At 39.1% G+C, this 21815-nt stretch overlaps 1 protein-coding gene across 1 annotated transcript in view; it reads right to left on the bottom strand.

The window, feature by feature from the left end:
• The window catches only part of cacna1ia (calcium voltage-gated channel subunit alpha1 Ia), a gene marked incomplete at its 3' end in the record, with an annotated part of 74312 nt that overhangs the window by 15517 nt on the left and 36980 nt on the right, over window positions 1–21815 (bottom strand). Inside the window, exons 11-29 of the mRNA XM_079455702.1 lie at window positions 21698–21815; window positions 18913–19068; window positions 18174–18261; window positions 16686–16846; window positions 15510–15986; window positions 14945–15045; window positions 13752–13875; window positions 13371–13439; window positions 9497–9675; window positions 9246–9372; window positions 8790–8915; window positions 8319–8408; window positions 7090–7282; window positions 6588–6739; window positions 6267–6376; window positions 4619–4752; window positions 3236–3306; window positions 608–686; window positions 230–351 (exon numbers count right to left, since the gene is read on the bottom strand). Of these exons, the coding sequence (XP_079311828.1) occupies window positions 230–351; window positions 608–686; window positions 3236–3306; window positions 4619–4752; window positions 6267–6376; window positions 6588–6739; window positions 7090–7282; window positions 8319–8408; window positions 8790–8915; window positions 9246–9372; window positions 9497–9675; window positions 13371–13439; window positions 13752–13875; window positions 14945–15045; window positions 15510–15986; window positions 16686–16846; window positions 18174–18261; window positions 18913–19068; window positions 21698–21815 (2677 nt within the window). The remainder of the gene's footprint in view (window positions 1–229; window positions 352–607; window positions 687–3235; window positions 3307–4618; window positions 4753–6266; window positions 6377–6587; window positions 6740–7089; window positions 7283–8318; window positions 8409–8789; window positions 8916–9245; window positions 9373–9496; window positions 9676–13370; window positions 13440–13751; window positions 13876–14944; window positions 15046–15509; window positions 15987–16685; window positions 16847–18173; window positions 18262–18912; window positions 19069–21697) is intronic.

The raw sequence follows: 21815 nt of genomic DNA, 5'->3' as shown, positions 1-21815 counted from the left end.
CTGTGGTAAAATACTGTGCAAAGAAAAATTAGGAATAAAGAAATGACACGTAAGGAATAAAGAGCTAAATAATCCAAATATGATATACCCAGATGAGCTAGACACATTGTGATATTTTTTTCTATTTTGGTGCTTAATGCAACGAGTTTTTCACATATTTACTGTCACCTTTCAAAAGAAGAAAATGTAAGAAATTAGATTTGTATGTCTTTTGAATCTAACTTTTTACCTTCATTATACCGTTCCAGTTATCACCTGTGGAAACCTGGAAAAGCGTGAGGAACGCCATGCCGAAGTTCTCAAAGGTGGCATGGCGACTCATGCCCTCACATGGGTAGTCCTCATTACACACTGCAGGAAACAAACAGAGCCGTTAGAAAGGAAGCATGGTGTGTATTACACAAACTTTATTGGGTTATGTTTATCATTACCTAAAAGCTTTGGATTAATGATATATATTGATGTATGCCAATTTAACAGCATAGAATTCATTAGACTTAACAAATCAAGATCAGGCAGGTAGAGAGTCATAGACATGGAAAAGAAAGAGAAACTGGGGGGGCACCAAATAAACCAAAACGAGGAAAGAAGAGTCATGTGTGTTTACCCAGCTCTCCAAACAGCTCCACCCCCAGAGCAGCATAAATAAAGAACAGAAGCATGAAGAGCAGGCCAAGATTCCCCACCTGAAAAACATCAAATTAAAATCTCATTACTAAAACCAACACACATAAAGTAATCATTTAGCTCATGCTTTTAAATCACCAACCCAAGTCAGGAAACATAGAAGCAAACAAGCTTTTGTTTATATGAATTTTAAGATTGTTTATTTATTGAAACTCCTTCAGCTCTGCAAAAGACTTTAGTCTTATAGCTAAACTTTCTCAGTTCCCTAAGCGCACGTGGAAATACTTGTATTGCAGAGGGAACGTCACCCTGGGGCTCGGCACAGATGGAACGAGCATCCGGAACAGACATAACAATAACAAAAAACAACACAATGTATGTTTTCCCGTCTTTGTTTCTGCAGTTTATGTCCCTCCGCAGTCGTAGGCAAAGCCACTGTTGTACCGGTTTCCCTGCAGCTAAATGAAGCAGAACAAATGTGTGATTTTACGGAAACCGCATAAATGATTGATGAGACTAGTGGTCATGTCACAGGCGCTGCTCTGGGAACAGAATTAACCCTCTTAAGGGATGAAATGACCTGTGTCCTGACCCAGCCAAACCTCATGGAGGCTCAAAACGCTAAAGCTAGTCCTTGAAGGATACATGTGAATTAAGGCTGCATTTAAAAGCACACAGTCGATGCAAATCACAAAAAGAGCAAGACAACAGTCAGGATGAAACATGCACAGGCGCTAAAAGCTAGCCTTAAGTGGCAGTAAATATACAAAGCACTGAATGCGTAAATGGTGAATAAAACAATTAGCTTAGAACACGTTAATGGGATAGTTCACCCGAAAAGGAAAATTCTGTCATAATTTACTCGCCCTTGTCATTTCATACATTCAGCGAGTGTATCTTTTGACACCTGGAACTTTTGTCTGCGAGATTTATCTTCAGCATTTAAAACACAACACCAAGTGCCTCTATTATTATTGCATATTATTATGTGCAATAGAAACTGTGCTAACAGATTACCTTGAAAGCTTTACATGTCATAACATGATATTCAAAATATATCATAATACATAACATAATACCATTAACATACGTATGATAGCAATGACACTGTCAACTAGCGTCCCCATGAAATCAATGTTAACGTTTTTTCCCTGATAGCACACATACAGTACATCTTTGAGATGTCTATATGATGTCTGCATTAACAGTATTTGTTGTTTGCTCTTCTACAAAACGTCTTGGAGATGTCTTCTGTCAGATATCTGTGCTTTTTCTAAGCTGTTAAGCAGATGTTTTCCAGATCTCCAGATTTTTAGCAGACATCTTAAAAATGTACGTACATGTGCTATCTGGGCTGGCTTTTTGGTATGAATATGTTAACCTTATAAGGATATCAATTAACTAGTGTGCTCAAAAAACATTTGTTTTTTAGAAAAAGATTCTAAACTAAAAATATGAATTTGACTTCAGACTTCCAGGTTGTGGGGTAAACTAAATACTATTGGCTAAACAGTAAACATTATCTAAAAAGGGGAGGGGCCTTGAACTTCCTGCTTTAGTTGACCTTTTAGGCACTTAAGAATTCCATGGTACAACAAAACTGTGTATTTAAAACTAATATTACACCTTTGCACTTTAATAAGTGTGGCCTTTTTTGTTAGTGTAGTGTCTATGTAATACACTTTGAAAAATATAAATGACTAGTAATATACAAGTAGAATAAATGAGCAGCAGTTCTAAGAAATAGAAAGAAAATGAAGAGGCGTTTCTGGAAGAATGTGCATAATGTATGGCCGGTCTATGGGAACTCTGTGTGAGAATTTTGTGTGGTGAGCTAGTGTGCCTGAGTGACTCTTTAATCGGCTGCAGTGTTAATTACCTCACAGATGCCTTTGGGGATAAGACGTTGGGCCCGGCAGTAATGAACATGGGATCAATATCCACAGACGAGTAACGGTTAACTCCACCCTAGAGATGTCTAGCCAGCAGATCTCTCCTGAGGCAACTACTGTACAATTCTGATACCAACAACCTACTGTGTGTCTGGTATAATAACTGTGTGAATATGAGAGGGAATTCGAGTGCTTTGTTTTACTTGGATTTTTTTCATTGTGCAGCTCCTCAGATTTTTCTACTCTATGGGGGGGTGGGTCAATTTCCTCTTATGCCCAGCCATACAGCACAAATACTTCTGTAAAATGTCTACTAAAGATCTGGAGATTTGGAAAACATCTGCTGTGTAAAAACATCTGCTAAGCATCCTAGAACATATACATCTTACAGACATCTTCTAGGTTTTCCATTATATTGCGCTTTTATTCTGTGAAGCACCTTAACATTTTTTTGCTAGATTAAAAACAATGTTCAAGATTATATTCAAATGGGTCGTATGCAAAGGCAGGTACTGGATTCGTATTCTGTTCTTATCTGCCCTTCAAGAGTGATCTTGTGATTCCTCTGAACCACCAATTTTCATGGGCCGATGAGCAGCCTGTTCCTGTTGCCAGCTCTGCTTGGATGACTTCCTCTTCCAAAACGTGACCAAAAAGAGATGAGGGTGACAGTGCTACGGTTCAACAGATTTTGAAGTTTGCTGTTGTTTTGTTACCTGTGGCAGGGCTTGAACTACCGTATCCAGCAGGGCTCTCATTCCTGTGGCCATCTTTAATAGCTTTAACACTGTCAATGAGAGAAAGAAAGAGAGATGTGAGCAAGAACGAGTTACCAGTCAGTGTGCGGCTGAGCCCTTCAGAAGGAGAAAAACTAAGTCTATTAACAGAGAGTGGCGTATACAACCCCCCCAAACCCCCGCCCACCTTGGTTTAATTTCAGCGTAAACGGCTAATGAGGAGAGAAAGAAAAGGTCAGGACTAAAATTAAACCTTCACACTGTTGCCCTCCGTCCATTCGAAGCAGGCCATAGATAAAGAGTGATGGCACACTGATTCATGTGATGGCTAGGATTAAATACCAGATGAAACTCTAGACAAACAGATCAATCCTTAATAATACAGCACATCCGACCTGGGAAAATTATTATTTGGATATGGTGTCATTTCTAAAGCTAATACTGGGTAATGAGGTACGCGTCAATCAGCTATTGGAAGCCTGACACGGGCCACTGATTCGCTATCAGTCTGAAATGGTGAGAAGAAAATGAAAAGGAATTTGCAAAGATAAATAGAATTTGGCAGTGGATATGAGCAATAAAACAACATTTGTAACAATATTCTGTACATGAAGAAAGCTTGTTTGTGTCCACCGAGTGATTTAAGGCAGACGGATTGAAAGATGCACTTGTTAAACAGTACTTTGAGGGGAAACAGAGTGGGGTTCAAGTGACTGAACACGAGAACAGGCATCATTTACAGTATTCCGATGTGTTGGAAGCTTGCACATACAATAAACACCATGCTGTGGCACTCATGTGGGTTACACGTTCAAATCTGGTCTGCGATCCCATTATCTCTCTCTCTTCTTCCATTTTTTCCATTCCTCTCAAAAAAAACAGTTAAAAGGTATGAAAAACTGGCTATTGTGGAGAACCGCTGGCTATATTTCAGAGATTTTGCTGGAAAGAATGTGTATCGGGGCGATTGTAGGATTTCAGTCTTATTTGGGCTGAGCCCCCTATCTGAACGTGTGCAATGTGTCAGAGGAATCTCACATTGTTTATGAGATCAAATCAGTTTTTTATTATGATCAAAAATGATAACTTGATAATACACAAAAAAGTACAATCCTAGATGAACCACTCAACCTCATTAACCTCAACAGCTGTCGGACAATCGGAAACCAATCCATACTTTAATGCCAAGTATCCTTAGATAGCTTACAGTACCCTCTGTTTACAGCAAATGTTCCCATAATCACACATTTTAAAGGGCACTGACAGCTTAATCGTGGATCTTAAGGGGAGCTGAGATAAAAGACGTGGAGCAAAGCCTCTTAAATAGGGTTGTGTAATGCCTATGATGTGTTAGTGACTAACCACGGGCGATGCGCAGGACCCTCATGATGCGTATAATGGTGGGGTTGATAGGAAGAGCAGCGCTGATCTCAATCTCCTCCAATGTGATACCCATGACTGACAGCAGAACTATAGCCAAATCCAGCTGGTTCCACCTGCACGCACACAAGAGACAGATGTATGCCAAAATTCAACATTGATGCACTTGCACACATTTTCCCTTTAGTTTCGTTTTGCTCTGGTCATGTATTCCCCCAGAGAAGTGGATATTAATATTTGAAGCTTGGTCTGGTCAAACAAGCAGCTTGGGACCTGGACTGTTGCTAGGGGCCTACTTAATAATACCCAATTAAGAAGAAGAACGGCTCGTTTTACAGCACAGCACAAATCAGAGCCGCCCACATTTGCAGCACTGGAACTCGCTGACGCCACACCTGTCGGCACACACACCTCATTCGCCACGGCGCTCGTAATTGTGACCTAGTTAAAAGGCACAGGGAGCTACAACAATAAATAATGGCTGTTGAAAGCTTTCTGGTGTCATGCGTGAATAAAAAAGACAAAATAGAGAGCGGGAGCCTGTTTCTTTTTTTAAATGGGTCAACGCTATATAGTCCCATAAAGCTACAAGTGCCAGAAAGTCTGAAGCCAGGCGAGAACCCATACTCGCTCGTCGCGCACTGAAACATGACAGTATTCGTTTACGATGGGCTGGAGAATGCATTCCTGTAGTCTGTCTAATGATAAGCATGAGTTCTATTAGAGAAACAGACACAAGAGAGGGATTTCATTAAACCCCTGAGACAAATAACCCTATTCATTCTCTCTATCTTTCTCGCACTGCAGTCAGGTGTTCTCTGCTCTATTAACACCACACAGGGCTAATTCTATTTATATCTGCAGTCATACATGCAAAAGCAGAACCACCATTTTTGCCAAAAATGCATGCTACAGTGTCAGAGACAACACGGTAAAGCGGATTCGGTCAGGAATCATTCGTTCAACTATAGGAGCAGAAAAATTAGGAGACCAGAAGAGAAAGAAAACTTTGACACATTACTGTTCATTGAAATCAAATCAAATATTGACCTAAAAATTGATTGGAAAAAACTTAACTGAAGGAAAAATTTTAATGTTGCCTCAAAAATAAACTGAAATAAGTTTAAATCACAAAAACTATAAGAATAAAAACAAACAAAAAACTAAAATAAAAATGTATTAATATTAGATAGCAACATAAAAATAAACAAATACATTTTTAAATTACAAAAGCATACAGCAAAATTGCTAAAACTAAAGAAAAATAAATACAAATAAAAGCTATAAATCTGCTTACATGTCAAAGTCAATTTTTATCGTTTTTTTTCTCTTAGCACCTTGTTTTTATTGTATGTTTCTTATTTTATGCTTGGGAAATATTGTAAGTATACAATGATGCCAAGTACCTTTAAATTGAATTTCAAAAGAAATTAAAATTAGAAGAAGAGGATATATTCAGACGGGACGAGAGAAAAATGTGAGGAGATGACAGAAGCGAGAAAGCGAGAACACGAAAGAGGAGACACGAAGAAAAGTAAGAACAGGAAAAAGGTAAAGTGAGAGAGCAGATAAGAGGAGACGGGAGTAGACATGAAGAAAATAGCGTAGAGGAGGGGAACAAAGTAAATACCTGTCTTTGAAGAAACGTCGGAAGCCGAACGCGATGAGCTTTAGGACAGCCTCCAGCACAAAGGTGCTGGTGAAGAAATAATTACAGTATTTGAGCGTGATCTCCAGAGACTGGGGGGAGGAAAGATACAGAGAAAGAGGAAGCCGGAGAAACAGAGGAAGAGATCAAGAGAGATGTGAATGATTAAAATACTTTTGTCTCAGGTGCATAAAATCAATCAAAGCCGCCAATCATACATTCGTAATACAAGGATATCATATTCTATCAATGTTATGGTAAAGCTCATTCTATGTTGAATATTCATGAGGTAAAGTGACTTACACGTGGCTGGCTGTAGTGCTCGAGTGACATAGTCACGACGTTCACGCAGATGATGAAGGTGATGAAGATGTCCAGGTAGTGACTGGTGCAGAGCGTGTGGATCATCAACCGCACATGACTGTAACTGGCGTAGTAGGGTAACTTCTGGGCCTCTGAGAGAAACAAGTGCTTGAGTTTAGGGTGATTAGGGACCTTTGAAGCGTGCCATTACAATCACCGACATGTGTTTATATCTAAAGATAGCCCACCCACCCTCTCGCCATATGTAGGCTGGCGTAGGCAATGTCACACTTGGTGACTTCCGAACAAACTGCCATACATTTTTTTTTGTAGGGCACTGTTTACATGAGCCACTGATCACAAAACACCTGTGCGGTCTCTCCATCTGGTTAACACTATTACCACATGCCTGGAGAATCAAACTGGTTGTTTAGCAAATCATGTGCAAATCAAATCATCTCTACCACTGCACTCCCTCCTTCTAATCCCCAATCCTCCTTACTTCTTCTTTTCTTCTCCATGCGCCTCAGTCTCTTCTCTTCCCTCCTCTTGGCCTCCTCCACCTCCTGGTGCTGTCGGCACTTGTGGAAGTTCTCCACCACCACGCCCACGAACATGTTGAGCACGAAGAAGCTGACGATGAGGAGGAAGGAGATGAAGTACAGCAGCATCCACGGGTTATTATTTATTGTGGGCTGATAAATGAAACATGGAAAAACAACACAAGAAATTGTCAGGGTTTCAAATGTAATTTAACAAGATGCAAAACAGAATCAACACAGCAGTCTAAAAATCAACACGCCGTCACTCATAAGCTTGAGGGAAATTGGTCAAATTACGGTAAAGTGAACTTCGCCGCAGCTTTTGCGTGGTTGCTTAGCAGCGGAGTGATATGAAACAAAGACGGCAAGTCTAAATTAGCTCATTGGAAAACAAAGGATGACCAAGCAAATGTTATATGGGACACTTCCATCTGTTTTCACACATAGATTAGATCCTGCAGCGGACTCTGATGAATGCAGATGGGGAAAGATGATGCAGAGAGGAAATTACATGATTTTTCGCTCTGCGTTTGACTCTCTGGAGATGTTGGGCTTCTCCTCTGGGATAAGGTCTGGCTGGAGGCCTACACATAATCAGTATGTGCCTGTCGCTTAAGGATGCAAGCTCGCCGCTTTTTCGAACCGAGACTCTTGAAAGTTATAGCCTTTTTGGTTTGAAGCCAAAACCTTGTTATTATTCATGAATCTGATTGTTTGTATTCGTGGATTAAATGTTCACGGTTGAGTGTTTAGTCCTTAAACCTCTTTATGTAAGTTTCAAGACGAAAGGGAACACAGGATGCAGTTTGGCATCAAAACGTGAATTCATTAATGTATACATCTTTGGTGTTATAGCTCATTTCATACTTAAGGGGATTGTCCACCCTAACATAAAAATTCTGCCAGGAATGACTCATCCTCAAATTGTTCAAAACCTGTATACACTTATTTGTTCTGTGGAACAAAGAAAAATATTTGGATGAATGGAGTAAATGAAGACAGAATTTTCATTTTTGGGTGGAGTATCCCTTTAAGACTTTCATCAATGTCAGCTTAACGTGTCATTTTTTATTTACTAGAGGTATGCAACAGAAACACATAGCCTTGGTTTATACTGTATTATCAGAGGATGACTGTCAGGATGAGACATCCATCAACTTGATGGTATGTTACGCGAAGGAGACGGTACCTGCTGGTCAACTCCTACTGCATCCAGACCATGATACATGATATTGACCCACCCGTCCTTTGAAGCCAGAACAAACAGGGACATCAAAGCCTGTAGAAACACACAGATGTGAACACGTGCATATGGACACATATAAGAACACACACAACTACATGTGATGCAGATATTTAAGGAAGGTTGTGATAGAGATTCACATTTACATATGCATCTGGTAGATTCTTTAATCCAGTGCATTTAGTAGAGATGAACTAGAATATTCCTGCCATTCCCATGACCTTAACATTGTCACCATTCGAGCTATATTCATAGTATATGTAAGTATGGTATACATGAACACAAAAATAAATAAACATGGACACTTATTAAAGTATATCCAACTTCTCACTCAGTAATTGATATTTCGTGAACATGACATAATATGAAGGAGCTTTAAGATACAGTATTATAAGCCCAGTCTGAGAACAAACTAACCTGCCCCAGGTTGTCAAAGTTGTACTTGTGATGGACCCACTTGTAATTGGCCGAGAGACAGTCAGACTTGTTGGTGATGTTTTTGACATCCAGGCCTAAGCAGTGGTAGAACTTGCCTTTGAATAGCTGCTCAGGCAAAAAAACACAACACACACTTCCTGTCACTCAGCGCCACACGTCTCAAGCATCACTTTAATAAAACTGTCAAAGCACTGTGGGGTATTCAGAAGAATAACAGTGTTATGAAACGAGACCAGGAGAGAATAAAAAAGCATTTCTCTAAAAAGACCGAGATGTGGCACCAAAAAAAACAGAAAGAGTACTAGAAAGGAATACAAAATTAAACAATAACGGGAATAGAAAGAAAGACAGACAAGAAGGACGGACGAATGTTGGTGTGACAGTGAATTTAACCTCTACGAAAATAAAACCGAGGCACGGGCCCCTGTGCTTTACCTGGACTCCCAGGATGCCAAAGATGATGAAAAAGGCACAGCAGATGAGAACTATGTTTCCTATAGGCTTCAGAGAGGTGATCAAAGTCTCCACAACCAGCTTGAGGCCAGGAGCTCGACTGATAACCCTGTCAGAAGGAAAGACTTGTTCAGCACTCTTCACTCCACACACAATCTAAAAAGAGCTCCATACGGGACAAACAGACACATGCCGGGTGATACCAAATCCATGCTCACAATGCTGATTCGTACCTGAGGGGTCGCAGTGTGCGCAGAAGCCTCAAAACCCTGAGCACACCCAGAATCTTGGCCCCGCCCGCCATTGACACAACAATGTCAATTAATGAAACGAATACCAAGAAACCATCCAGAACATTCCAGCTGCTGCGCAGGTATGCCTGCTCGCCAATATACAAACCCATCGACACCACCTAGAGTTATACAAACACAGCAGAGTCAAAGTTAGAGGTTGTGAGCTCAAAGTCAATTGAAATACAGATTAATACAGATCTGTCTTTCAAATCCCACTTTATAGACTATACAAACTGTCATTATGCAAGGCATGGCATTTTATTTGTTTGTTTGAATAGTATAGCCACTATTCAGGATATCTACATACTCTTGTCGCCATGACTAAAAATGTCAGCATGACACCAAGAGACATGCGAGTAGCTGTCTTTGTGGAGAACAGACGGAACTCAACTGGCTCCTGCTTATGTCCATCGTGACATCCTGCCACGGTGCTCAACTCAAATAATGCACTTTGAAGGATGTGGGTGTATGTGAGTAAATTCAGACACTATTGTGCATTGGGTATGATGCTGAAGCGACGTCATGCCTAGAATGATGAATACATGACCTGAAATACCACTAGATCCACGGCTGAAGGGATTTGCTCCCATTCTGACAGAGCTTCAGTGAGGTCAAGGGCTGATGTTTGGTGATGAGTTATCATCATGGAAGTTATCAACATCCAACAGACTCCACAGGGGAATCCAATTTATGGAACTCAGTAAGTGCACACGTAAGATCTGCCTGATCTGACCCCCATGTTTGTAACCGAGTATTTATAACCTGGCAACTCTTTATTTATATGTTAACACGTATTTTACAACATTTTCACGGTGTACAGTAGATGTATTAGGAAACTGATGGTTGTGAGGGGACTCTTAAACAAGGGATTTTAAACAACAAATAAGGTTAAAAGTGGAAAGTGAAGAATACAAAATAAACAGAGGTGTGAGAGTTGAGTCACCTTGAAGCTTCTGTAACACTTTCAAGATAAGTAACAGGAAAGAAAGGCACATACACTTAAAGAAACAGTTCACCCCAAAATACAAATTCTGTCATCATTTACTCACTATCAAGTTGTTCCAAATCTGTATACATTTCTGATGAACACAAACAAAGATATTTTGAAGAATGTAGGAAAGCAAACTGGGGCACCATTGATTATAAATGTTTCTACTATGTTAGTCAATGGTGGCCAAGAACTGTTTGGATACAAGCATTCTTCCAAATATCTTTCTCAGTGTTCATCAGAACAAAGAAATGTATACAGATTTGGAATAAATGGAATGTAATTTCCTTGGATAGTCCCTACAACATATGTAAATCGAAAACAGCCCGCATACACAATATGATGTCAGCATAGGCTGAGGTCTATAAGCGAACAGAGCACACAGAAGAAGAAATGAAAGCTGGAAAGAGTGAAGTACATTTAAGAAATGAGATCTCCTATCTGCGTCTGCTCTTTCTTGGGATAAATTTGGGATGTATCAGCCTGACAGTTTCTTTACAATATTGCCAAAAAGCCAATAATAAACCAGTGATGCGCACCAAGGCGGAACAGTAATGTGACACTAACACGCTAGCAATTTAAAGAGATGATTTTTGAGCAAGAGCAGATCTGCTTGCAGAGCTCCTATTAGTGGAGTGTAGGTGGGTCGGGGACAGTAGAATCTGTCTTTGTCCCTCAGGCGATGTCACACTGGCAGGCATATTTCTGCAGCGGCTGCAGAATCTCCCTCCCCAAGGATGAAGTGTAATTGTTGACTTTCAGGTCAGTGAGAGAAAGGTGCAATCAGAGTTTGACTTGTGTCTACCACTGCAGCGGTGCTTTTACAAATGTCCAGAGTCCAGAATAAGCTCGGCATGATCTGAGAAATATCTTAACAACCTCTAATCTATACATCTTTGGCATTAATTAAGATGTAGGATATTGAGGTCAGATATCATTTTAGGAAAGTGTCTATTTTTTAGAATCTAGTATCTATTATGCATTAGATCAAAATATCAAAGTTGACAGCAAACACCATGCACAAAGTCCACAATATGAAACGATGTCAACCTGTCTGCTGAATCGACTACTTCAGTACCCAACTCCTTTGAAAACTATTTTTCAACTTGCAAAAAAATATCCTGCTGCGGGTGATCACACGGGTTGTTCCTACTATGCAACAAACTTGTTTTCTTTATCTAACTGAGATGTCCTTAATAAAACATATTATATTTTTATTTGTATAATTGGTCATTATTTTATAGATTTTTTTTCTTTTTTCTTAAAATCACTTTTTAAACCATGCACACTTAAAGGAACAGTTCACCCCAAAATAAAGATTCTGTCATCATTTACTCACTATCAAGTTGTTCCAAATCTGTATACATTTCTGATGCACAGATATTTGGAAGAATGCTTGTAACAGTTCTTAGCCACCACTGACTATCACAGTAGGAAAAATTGCGTTATAAATGTCTTTGATCTGTTGAACACAAACAAATATATTTTGAAGAATGTAGGAAAGCAAAGACCAATTTCCAAGCAAAATGTTTTTTTAAACAAAAGGTTAATATAGATATTATGGATTCTATGGTTTTTTGTGGTGTTAGCTTGTCTCAGTCAAAAATAAATTCTCAAATATCACAACGGATGACTCTTTGGAGATGGATACGGGTAACTCTTTATTTCTATCCTATTAGCCATTCTACAAAATGTTACAGTATGCCATTCTTTCAACATTCATATTAAAATTAATTAAGTTTCAAATGTTTAAATAGGTTATACCCTTTAATAGAAAGATTGCTAGAATAGATTTAACATGAGGACAAATACATCACAGAAGAACAGATCCATTCAGACACTCTAATGCACAGTAGTCTGGGTCTATGGACATGTAGTGGTGCTTGTGACAGGTCCATCCTGCGTATGTTCCATTGGTTAATGATTTATTAGGTTACATAATTGATGACTTATAAGTGCCAAGTGCTCACAGCTGAATAGATGGGCCTGGCTGTAAGACTGACTGTCTCTGAAAGAGGAAACTGGCTCTAATTAATATCATTGCTTAATTGCTCGTCACGAGAGAGCCAGCAAAGTAACCCAATCCCCTCTCAAGAGATTCAGAGAAAGTGAAATACGAGCGTAGAGTGAAAGGAGAATGATGAAATGAGAGTTGGATTAGAGGTAGACACGCAAAAACGCAAGAGTGCATGCACACGCATGCACGTACACAATGTCCTATTTGGTATATTTTATTGTTATTACTCATTCTAACAACCACAGTAACTTAAGCAAAGTAAAAAACCTGTGTGTGTGTGTGTGTGTGTGTGTGTGTGTCTGTGTGATTTTTTTCTCAGAATCTAAGAAATGCAATATGATGTTACAAGCTATAATATTCCTTTACATAAACAGTGGTGTCAAAAATTTTAGATTTCTTTCTTCAGAACAGATGAAATACATTATTATAGTATTATTTGAATGAGCAAACATGTTGTTATTTCCTTTAGAATGTTCCACATAAAATAATCTTTGACATTCTTGCCAAGCATGCTGGGATATCAAGGATCATCATGTTTTGCACACATTTGTGGATCCATGCATCCGTCTGCTGTCAGTAAACCAAAGGGGGAATAATAAACACTTGGTACTCGATTCAATTCAAATTTTATAATTTATTTTTAATGGCCTCAAATTATTGATAAATAAAAAAAGAGAACATTATCACAACATCCATTAGAATAAACAGTACTTTACGGTAACAGTACAACTATCTGCATCCTGACTCAAAATAATCATTTTCTTCTGATTCCACAGCACATCTCAGATCATATATATGTATATATTTACCTTGAGTGTCATTTCTCCCACAAATATGGCTGTGAAAATGTAATTGGACACGGTGAGAAAAAGCCTCTCCTGTAGAAGATTGAGAAAGAGAAAGATCAAGTTAACAACTTTTCAACTTGTTTTTAAAAACATTTACACATGTTATGTTTAGCATGTTTATATAAATATAAATGTTTAATACATACATGTGTAACCATTAATACAATGATTGTTTGAGAATATTGTGTTAAGTATGTTAAAGTTTAAAATGTGCATCGACAATGTTCTGACATTTCAGTCAGACTAAAATTAGCTAAACTATAAAATGTAAAAAAAAATTATCAAGACAATATAAATCAATAATGAATCAATAATCAAACGTTATTTTGGTCTTAGTCTTACCAGGCTACCCTGAAGAATCTTGGGTCTCTCCAAAGCCACAGTGATGCAGTTTGAGAAGATGAAGGCCAGAACCACATAGTCAAACAGTTTATGAGCTATGATGGACTGACATAACAACCTGAACCTGAGAAAGAGATTATAAATGTAAGAGGAAAGATGTAAATTTTGTATTTGCAGCTCATATTTTAGCTAGACATGAAAATCCCAGGCCAACACAACGAGGGTGGGAATAATAGGCTTCTATCTCACTGACACTGATCAATATCCTAATCAAGGCACTTTCTAAATGCCTGGCAGCCCATCAGTGCTATTGATCAGGCAGGGATAGCAGAATAACAACTGGCTGAGGAGACGAGGTGTGGTGGTATCTTTTCTTCACTGTTACTCAGAGATGCCATCAGTGGCACTATGGTGAGCAAACTGTGACAAGGTTCTCTTTAGTTTCCTTAATTTCAGTCTGTTCTTGGGTGTGAAGTGACTACTGATCTGTTTTGTCATATAATGAGGTCGGGCTCTGTTTATTCTTTTCTCTGAGTGGATTTCTAAGCATGGTAAACAGATCTGTCAATCTAATATGTACATTTAATGCCATTAATTGTTGACAATTAAAGTTTTTTTCTTTTGCTTGAACAAAACATAAATCTCATGATGAGAAATGTTTATACTATACTGGAATTTGGGTCTTTGTGCGCCACCCTAGCGGTTACCGACCGTAATGGGTCTTTCAAAAATGAGGTGTTCTTACATTAAAAGACCGCTAGGCTGAACACAAGAAGATGGAAAAGAATGAATCTCTAGAAGAATATCAGGGCAAGGTTTTCAAGGTTGAACTACATTTAACGTGAAACGCTGTCTTAAAAACGCATGGCTTATTGCTTGACAAACCAAAAAATTGTGCCAAACACGTCAATGTGCATATGATAAAAGAATAGCTGGAACACACAAATGTGTCCGTGTGAATGGCCTCCAAGTCTAGCTGAAGAAATTGCTTGCAAAATACCTCAGTGTGGATTGTAATTTAACTTGCATTAAATTATATGGAAATCTATTCTGTGTTTTTATTTGCCATGATATTGTCTTGATAAGACTGACAGCCTCAGTAATACATTTTGTGTGAACAAGATCAGCAGGTGAAAAGCTCATACAGCGAGTGCTGATATCTGTAATGTATTAGAAACGTTTAATGGACTGACTTGTTTTGCGGAGAGAAGAGGAAGACGGACCAGTCTTCCCTGGTCTCACACCAGTCTGGTCTGTACACCTCTAGCATCTTCTGGAGCCGGAAACATAAACTCTGCAGACAAAATAAAGCATGTGGACTTACGATCTGGTGGCATTACAACACCGTGCTTGCAAAATGAGGGTTGGGAAAAATTCTGCAGTAATAAGGGGGGGGGGACATTTTCTTGGAATTGTGTTGGATGGTTGAATCAGTTATGAAACAGATCTTTCCAATAACTCTGGTCCCATTGGATCTTCCATTATGTTACTCTTAATTGCTTACAAACCAAGAGTCTGGCTGAAAATTAAAAACTGAAAGGCCGCCATCTGTTGTGTTCCATGATAGCAGATAATTATTGGGCCATTTTCATTGTATGGTCGATTGGCACATTGTATGGAAAATTACCTTGACTTAAAGAAGACCTATAAGAGCAGAATACCTTTTACAAACCTACAACAATTTTTACACCTCTCCATTCTCAGATAACCATCTAAAAAAGGAACAAGTGTTGGTTCATATTATACATAGACACTTACATAGTCCAGCTCATCGTCCAGATCCTCCCTGTCCTTGCGTGTGTTGACCTGAGGGTAGACTTCATTGATGATCTGAGGTTGGACTGAGGGGGTCTTCCCATTACAGTCCTGGTGATCTCCAACACTTCCCTGCCCACCAGAGATGCTCTTCTTGCGCTGACGAGGGTGCAGAGGAGGCAAGGCCGGCCCAGGCACCTGCAGCAGCTCCGGGAGCTCCAGAGAGAGTGCCCTCCGTTCTCTGCGTGGCACAAATCGTCTGGCGAGGAGAGGCGGATGGAGGGAAGGTGGAGGCGGTGAGAGCAGGGACTCCTGCTCGGCTGGGCGGGAGTGAGTACTGCGGACCCTTAAACTTCCTCCTCCGCCTATCCCCAGGCATCTTGAGGATCGCCCCAAGCTGTTCCAACTTGACCTGCGACTCCACACACCTTGTCGGGCTGGCCGCCCCCAGTTGTGGTACAGAGAGGCTCGTCCAGGGCACTGATGCACACAGAACACAAGTACAGCTTTTACTAAACAATCATGTCTACACCTTATTCACAAAATTGGTTGGCTGAGTCTGCCAAGAGACTATCCAAGAGACAATTCAGGTTTCCTTATGTCGCAGTGGTGAGGCAACACAAAGTAAGCCAGATCAAAGTAGCTTGCAGCCTACCACCACGATACAGAACTGTGGCGTGCACACTTCATTCAACACCAAAATTTAGGGAGTGTTTTTGTCATTACATAATTTGCATAATTCCTTATGTGAATCTGCAAAACACAAGACATTGTGTGCAAACAAACCACACTAACAGCAGTCAATCCCCCATTGCCGTCTACAACCCTTGTATAAAAACCAACCTCCTCACGAGGGCTGTTATTATTTCAACCATTTGTAAAAAATAATTATCTGGCTTATAAATTGCTCTCAGCTTTTTGAGTGGCCGCTTAACAACCCTCTGCATGTATGCTAATACAGCACCGGCTAGACAAGCAGTTGCAACTCTCCAAGTGCTGAGTAAGGGTCTTATTAATGCTTCATTAAATGCTAATACATGCAGAGCTGATGAATAATTACTTTGTTCTTTGTGCTTTTTTAAAGGGGTTTTTGAATTGCTAGGATAGTATGGTGTAGCCCTGGCGCCCTCTTGAAAAATCAAGTGTCTAAGATTGACCGTGGCATGTGAAATCACTTACTAGAGTCGTCTGCTCCAGGCTAGCCCTTCCCAGAGAGCTTACGCTGCTCTTGCGAGAACCCAAGGCAATGCTCAGCCTTTCTGATGGGTACAGACCCCAGGCATTGGGTGCAGGTGTCAAATCCAGATGCCCATTAGGGGTCCAAGTTGAAATCTTGGGATCTATCCAGAGGACAGGAGAACACACATCAAAACTGATAAGGTCACAAATATTTTTTACAAAGCATTTAAGCCCCGAGAAACACTTGGCCAGCCACAATGAGGGAAAACCACTCAGACTCTGAAGGCTTCAGAGTATACATTAATTATACATCACATTATGTCCTTAGATCTCACAGTGCACTTTTTACTTTATTTGTGACCCTTTTAAGTAACATTTCAATGCATAGTTTCAAATGAATGCGATGCAAGTTGAAGGTTGTGCCCCAAGGTTGGTAGACACTGTCCAAAGCGGCAGGTGTCCATACAAAATTCAAAGGCATTGAATGAGCATTTGCAAGCTGTCATAATTTCACATTCATCCAAAACAATGTTTTTTTAAACATAAAGAGAATTTTCATGCAACGTTACATTTTATGTTTCCAATAATGGCAGAATTTGAAAGTATCATAAAAAATAAAAAAGCTATGGAGTTGACTATAAATATTTCTAAAGCATAACAGAAGCGTTGCTTATGTAAGAGACTCAGTGTCAGGTCCCGGGTTTGATCTCCCTTCACTTTCTCACTCGCCTTTCCATGTGCACAGCTGATGCGGCTTGGCAATCAGCTGAGCGGCTCAGCAGCGCACAGCTGTTTCTTATTGCTCATTATTTTCCTCCCTTTATATTCCTCTCTGTTTCTCTCCTTTGTTGCTGTTGCTTTGTATTTACTACATCACCCGAGCCATCCTGCCTTGTTGGATTATTTGAACTGTGCTTTCTTCCAGTTCCAGTATTCGTGTGTATTGTGGATTACTTTGGACTGATCTGATGTTTAGGATTACGTGTTTGCCTTCCTCTGGACTCTGTTTGTACCTCAACTGACCCTCGACTGCTGTTTACCCTTTGGATTACCCACTCGGACTCTGTTCGCACCTCGACCGACCTACCGCCTGTCTGACCCTGTCTCTGCCTAGCCCTTGGACTATCTGAAGCTCTGATCTGCTTATTATTATTATTATTATTATTATCCGATTAAACCATTATTTTGAATCTGCTTTTGAGTCCTTACCTTCTGCACCTGACACTCAGCCAGTGCACAGGGCATATAGACTACTTTTAAAGCTAACTTTTGATGCCTTTTTAAATCTGGCTTGCAGCCATACACATTATTTCCTGTAAACTGAATTTTTTGGGAAAATAGCAAAACCCAAGACTCTTGAAAATTCCTTTATTGTGTTCAACAGAAAAAAGTATCATATTACTTTGGGGTGAGAGTCAAAAATCAAAATGTTTCCATTTTCAGGTGAACTGCCACTTTAGAACACTTCCTTTAAGTGCTCCTCCGTACCTGACAGCTGAAGAGAGTCTTTCTTTTCAGTTTCTTCTAAGTTACAGGAGGATCTGTCATCATCTGAGTAGGAACGGTTAGCATCGCCCTGGAAAATAAAGACCCAAGGTCAACAAGACAGACAGAACAAGATTGAGTTACAGAAACAGAGAGGGAGGAACAGAAACAAGACAATAGAGCCAGGAACACAAATGCTTTTATGAAATGACTAAACAGCCATTAGCAATCTTTGTCAATCTCTTTGCCTTCCCTTTGATAGTCAACCGTGCATGTTCTAGTACCCTACTCACCCTTGCCAAACACTCTGTATCTCAGATATAGACTATAACCTGGAGGCCCACTTCTACACCTCCCCAGAGAGATAACCTAATCCTGTAGTCTACCTACATACCTGCAAAGCCCTATTTAGATGCAAGTGCACTGAAAAATACATTCTACCCCAAAGAACAAAAAAGCCTCTCGAGAGCCTGTGATAAAAGGTCCCGGAGCACCCAGTAAGTTATCAAAGCCTTTGTGTGTTCCTCCTGTCATTTTATAGCTAACCCTGGCAAAAATGTGATCCTGTTTTGAAAAGCATTAGTTACAGTCAACAGAAGCTATTTTTTTTACATAATGTATTTAAATGAACTCTGTGTGACATTTTAATATTCATCAGATAAAACCCAAATTATATCTGAAATTGTTTTGAGCATCAAGCAAAACACTCAATTTCCCTAAGCCCTAAATTGAGCGGTTTTACCTCAGCCTGAAATCCCTCCACTAGGATGGCCACAAGCAGATTGAAGAGAACGTAGTTCCCGAAGGTCATGAGGGCCACAAAATACAGGGCTGCCAGCGGGGAGGTAGAGGCCATGCCATTATACAGAACCATGTTCCAGTCCTCCTGAGTTAAGATCTGTACACATACACACATTAGATCATTTAAGTTAAGATTTTTTTTATGGATAAAAATATCTGTATTTATACAGTTCTGTGCACTGCATGTCTGTGTCTTAAGCCATCATCAGCTTTGCTGTTTTAGACTGTTTTTTTAATAAACATTCATATGCATTTTTTGGTCTCAATATTAAGATATAAACTGAAAAAAGGAAAGATATACACAAACAGAACAAAATAAATATTTGGTGTGACCTCCCTTGGCATTAGGCACATCTTGTGGTTATTATATATACAATATTAAAGGAATTGTTTACTTTCAACATTCATTTTCAACATTCATTCAAGTCAAACTCCGTTGACAAAAAAAGGGAGCAAAAAGCTAAAACAATGATGTTGGACGATATTGAACTTGGAGGAGACGATGAGATGGATTTATTCGCCCTGCCCTACCAACACCAAGCGTGACCTTTTCAACGTAAGTAATAACGTATTACGTGAAGTTGTGAACATGCTTTGCAGAACAGAGCGAGGCAAGCATTTCTGTTTATAAAGCATATACATTGTTATTTTCTTTAGAAAATGGCCAATCCTTTCGCTCCATTGAATTCCACTATATGGAGAATAATACTGGAATGTTTTCATCAAAAACATCAATTTCTTTTCGACTAAAGACAAAAATACATAAACATCTTGGATGACAACAGGGGTGAGTATATTATCATGAAAATGTATGTTGAAAGTGAGTTCCCTGAAGTCCCTGAAGTCTGTATACCTATAAAAGCAGTTTTTTATGCATGTTTTGGTTGGATTAAAATGAAATATAATTGAAATATAATTCTCAGAGAATGTATTTATTACCAATATATATTCCCTGCTAACACAGTACGTTCTGACAACTTCGCCAGTTCGTCTTCATTAGGTCAAAGTAACATTACTTTGTGACCAAGTTCTGAGGACATCTTCCGTTCCATTTCTTAGAATTTTTGCATGTGTTCCAGAAATGTCCTAGCCACATCCTCAAATAATGTCAGGAATTTATCCTACGGAGAACGTTGTAGCGACGTGATGTACTGGTCCATAACAGGGACACTGGTCATTTGATTAATAAATCTGGTCATTCTTTCTAACTTTCCAGAAACGTCTGAGCCACGTCCCATTGTGAATTGATCCCGTTGAGAACTTTGTAGCAACGTGATGTACTCGTCTTCAAATGACCTGGACACTGGTCATTTGATTAATTAATCTGGTCATTTCTGTTTATTATGTTATTGTATGGAAAATTTATGGTCAGTGTAAAATCAGTTATAATGTTAAGACGAATGCTATTAATCTGACTTCTGACAGCTATTAAACTGTAGTTTATTTCCATACCACAGTTACAACTATTTATTTTGTGCATGTCTCCAGTACGCACGCGCCTTTATTCTGCAAAGAGGCGCACACTCTCATCATTTAAACGTTAATGGTCATTTATTTTTACCTCACTGCCTGATTTTACTTTAGCGAGTTATTAATATTCCTTCTTTACTTTATACCTTACAGATGTGAGCGTTAACACATATTTAAGGGATTTTTAATCGATTTGGGACCCTGATGTTTGTAAGTGTGACTAAAGAAGCTTTTGATTGTTGTTTCTAAAAACAGACAACCTTCTAAATGTATGTGGTAAAGCAAGAATATAATGTGAATCTTAAACATAAAGTTTATTCATCTCTGTCAATAAATATCTGCTTTAAAACCCTTATATTGTGTTGAAGTCTTTGTTTATTTATGTTATGTACTACAGCATAAATAAATTATCTGTTAGTGAAGTACAGTGCTGTGTTGAGCTTTATAATCGTTAAACTGTGCTTTATATTTGAATAGAGAATTAATCCAATTATGCATAACATTTTATCTTTAACACACAGATTAAATCACAAATTAATTTAATCCTCAATGTGAGGGATGATAAAAAAAGATTTTAACAATGTGTGCGAATCACGTCCCAGTAACGTTATTTGGTACGTCGCTGCGATGAATATGGTATGTTCCAGGTATGTCTTCAGGAGTTAATCACCATGTCCCAACGAATATGGGAATCACAAAGTTTCAATGTGTGTGAAAAACGAAATAAACTTTGAACATTCTGGCCTATTTACTGTATGACAAGAACCAATAATAGAAATGTTTAAAGCATTAAAGAGACTTTATATAATATCTGTACATGGAGGTGTGAGTGTTTTTGTTAACTGTAGAAATAATACGGTATACATAATATGGATGCTTTAGTGTTCTGAATAAATCTGCTATAATAAATATGCTACTATGATGAAATTAAAGATTTTCTCAGCAGATATGTTGTGGCAGATGCAGGTAACCTCATACACTCAGTCATTCAGTAGCAACAGAGGCTCAGATGCATCTTTCACATTGACACCAGCAGATCCTCAATCCGTGATAGATCCACACAGAGAAGGTTTTTTGGAACTCTCCTTATTTTTTCCACATCCTTTATTGTCTAATAGTCTAAACAGTGTAATTTTACAGTAAATTCCCAGGTGTGCATGATTAAATAGCTCTACCTGACTCCCAGTCACTCAATGTTTCCTGTCCCCTGAAACAGAACTTTAAAAAATTAGATGGGTTTTAAGATCATTACGCACCTGAAACACTGTGACAATGGCCCAAAGCAGAGAGTCAAAATTTTTTCTGTCAGGTACTGTGTCCCCAGCTTCTGTCTTCAGGCTAAACTTACAGCCAAAGATGTGCATTCCAAGAATA

Source organism: Barbatula barbatula (genome assembly GCF_947034865.1).
Source record: "Barbatula barbatula genome assembly, chromosome: 5".
NCBI classification, from domain to species: domain Eukaryota; kingdom Metazoa; phylum Chordata; class Actinopteri; order Cypriniformes; family Nemacheilidae; genus Barbatula; species Barbatula barbatula.
This window is presented reverse-complemented; position numbering and strand designations above follow the sequence as displayed.